This window comes from Penaeus monodon, unplaced genomic scaffold (genome assembly GCF_015228065.2).
Source record: "Penaeus monodon isolate SGIC_2016 unplaced genomic scaffold, NSTDA_Pmon_1 PmonScaffold_21653, whole genome shotgun sequence".
Lineage (NCBI taxonomy): Eukaryota > Metazoa > Arthropoda > Malacostraca > Decapoda > Penaeidae > Penaeus > Penaeus monodon.
In genome coordinates this window covers 1-2,500 of record NW_023651538.1, presented here as the reverse complement: position 1 = coordinate 2,500, position 2,500 = coordinate 1, and the positions used below count along the sequence as shown (strand labels likewise).

Genomic DNA, 2,500 nt, shown 5'->3' with positions numbered 1-2,500 from the left:
ATTTGCAAGAAATTGTGTCCTAGGATATTTAAATTATATAAAAATCATGTTAGTTTTAACCTCTTAATGACAGTATCAGAAATCTCTGTGTCACTGACTCCTGTGACTTCTAACAACTGTCCTGCTATTTGGTCTGGGAGACTGCTACATGTAGCAGAACTTTCTACTTGATTCACTCTAGCACGTCGGATGCTTATATTCGTACCCGTCATGATGAGTCAGTAGGAGGTTATGCACACAAATAGCTTATAAAACTTTTTACTCATTTTACAATACCATCAACAGAGAGTGCACACGCAGTGGATTCTGTAACTTCATGCATCTGAAACCAATCTCTCGAGAACTCCGAAGAGAATTATACGGACGGAAGAGGAGGAGGTGAGCGAATTTGCTTCATTGTCAGAACATATGTTTTGAAAAAAAATGTAATGCCAAAAAATCTGTGATTTAAGTGTTTTTCATATTTTAACGTGGATATGTACAATTAAGGAATATAAGGTAGCGCACAGAGAGATTTTGACATTGTTGGCACCATTATCTTCATCAGCAGTTGCCATATATGCCTCAACTGAAACTGATGAGGATTTTTGGGAAGAGAAAATTTTGTCATTGAAAATTTGGTATTGTATAGCACCCTTCTGTGTTTGTGTATATCTTATGTATCCTAAGCTTTTTTTTTTTTTTTAATCCAGATAGATATCAAACATTTGCTGCTAAAGTGTTTAGATTTTGTGCTGGCAGTATGTGAAGATTTTAGCTTTTTATCATCTTCCAATGTCCATATTTGTCATTAGATTTGCTTTATCCAGATAGTATTATACTGTTTTCCTTCCACAGACTCCATGTCATCTCTCTAGGTAGTCCATAAGTCAGTGCAAGAATAATAACAAGTAATATTTTATTATGTGTCATTTTTTTTCCATAATATTAACCCAATGATTCACATGTACAGGTGTCATAACATACTGTGTGGGGTATGGCTGTACACTCGGCAACACGCCAAAGTGCATGGAGTGGGAAGTTCTGCTACATGTAGTGGACTCCTGCACCTAGTGTCTGGACGTTGCTAGAAATCACCAGAGTTTTGACGCTCAGAGATTTATAATACCTGTCAGCGTTGGGTTAAATTTTCTGTAATACAACCTGCTGCACCAGTCACCGCAGCCAGGAATAGGATGCTGAGCATGTAAATAGCATTCTCCCTGGACCTGGCAATATTCCAGTCATGACTCACAAACACTACATTCCACACTCATTTATCGATGAAAATAATGCAAAAGCCCCATTTTAAACATCAGATGAGTAATCACCCTCCAGGAGAATTGTGCACTCATGGTGGGTCTTCCCTGTCACCCTGGCCTTCAGCTGAAACACACAAGTCAAGTTTGCGTCACCCCAGCCCACAGCCAAATTTTCCCTGATGGCATGTTTGCATCACTTGCTGTTTGAGCCAAATTTTTTTTTGACATGGTGGCCATGTCCTCTGAATCGAACGGGTTAAAGGACAGCACATCTAAGTATTTCTAATAGAGCATACATTGTAAAATGCCATACCATTCTGGTTTCAAAGAAGACTGATACATAATAATCTAGTAAATATGTTTATGAAAATCCCAAACCCTGAATTATAAATGAAAAGTCCTTTCTGATAACCTCTTTATGGGACTTCTTTTCACTTAACCATCAATGATGGTATCAGAAATCTCTGGGCATCACTGACTCTGGTGATTTCGACAACCGTCCTGCCATTTGGCATGGGAGTCCCTATATGTAGCAGAACTTTCTGCTCAACTTGCTCTAGCGCATCGTGACGCCTATAGCTGTACCCAGTGTGATGAGTAGATGACGTGACCATCGTGTCTTGAAGAAATCTGGCTTAAGGGGCAGGTGACGTGAACATACCGTCACATTTCGGCTGAAGGCTAGGTTTATGGAAAAGACTCACCATGAAAATTAGGTTGATTAGATTCATTTGGCAACTTTGCATTATTCCCACCAAACAATTCTATTCTCCATGAGCCATGACTGGAAGAGTGCCATTTCCAGTTGCTCAGCATTGCATTCCTGGCACCATGGCAGACATCACAGCTTGTATTACAGAAAATTTATTAAAAAAAAAAAAAAAAAAAAAAAAGATCAAGGACCCAAATATTGAAATGTTAAACTTTTTTTTTTTTTTTTGCATGAGTTTTAGACTACCTAGAAAGGTGATGTGGAGTCTGTGCAAAAAAAACAGTCTATTACCATCTGGATAATTCAAATCAAATGTCAATTATGAACAATGGAAAATGGCAAAAAAAAGTTAAAAACCTAATAAAAGCATAATACACGGATTTTTGGTCATGTAATTGCTGCGACGCAACCAGATCTAAGGGGTTAAGGGGAAGAGAGAAAATTTGGGACAAACTTGACAAAATTAAGTTGGATTCACCAGTAAGGGTGGGCACATTACTGTAGGGTTTTCTTTTGTTGAAATAAGTCTTAGTGTTCAATTCTTTGG

The 2,500-nt window shown here is 38.1% G+C and overlaps 1 protein-coding gene across 1 annotated transcript in view; it reads left to right on the top strand.

Moving 5' to 3' along the window:
* The window catches only part of LOC119570072 (splicing factor U2AF 26 kDa subunit-like), a 1,992-nt gene extending 1,610 nt beyond the window's left edge, over positions 1–382 (top strand). Inside the window, exon 7 of the mRNA XM_037917970.1 lies at positions 286–382. Within this exon, the coding sequence (XP_037773898.1) occupies positions 286–382 (97 nt within the window). The remainder of the gene's footprint in view (positions 1–285) is intronic.
* The last annotated feature ends 2,118 nt before the right edge of the window (positions 383–2,500 follow it).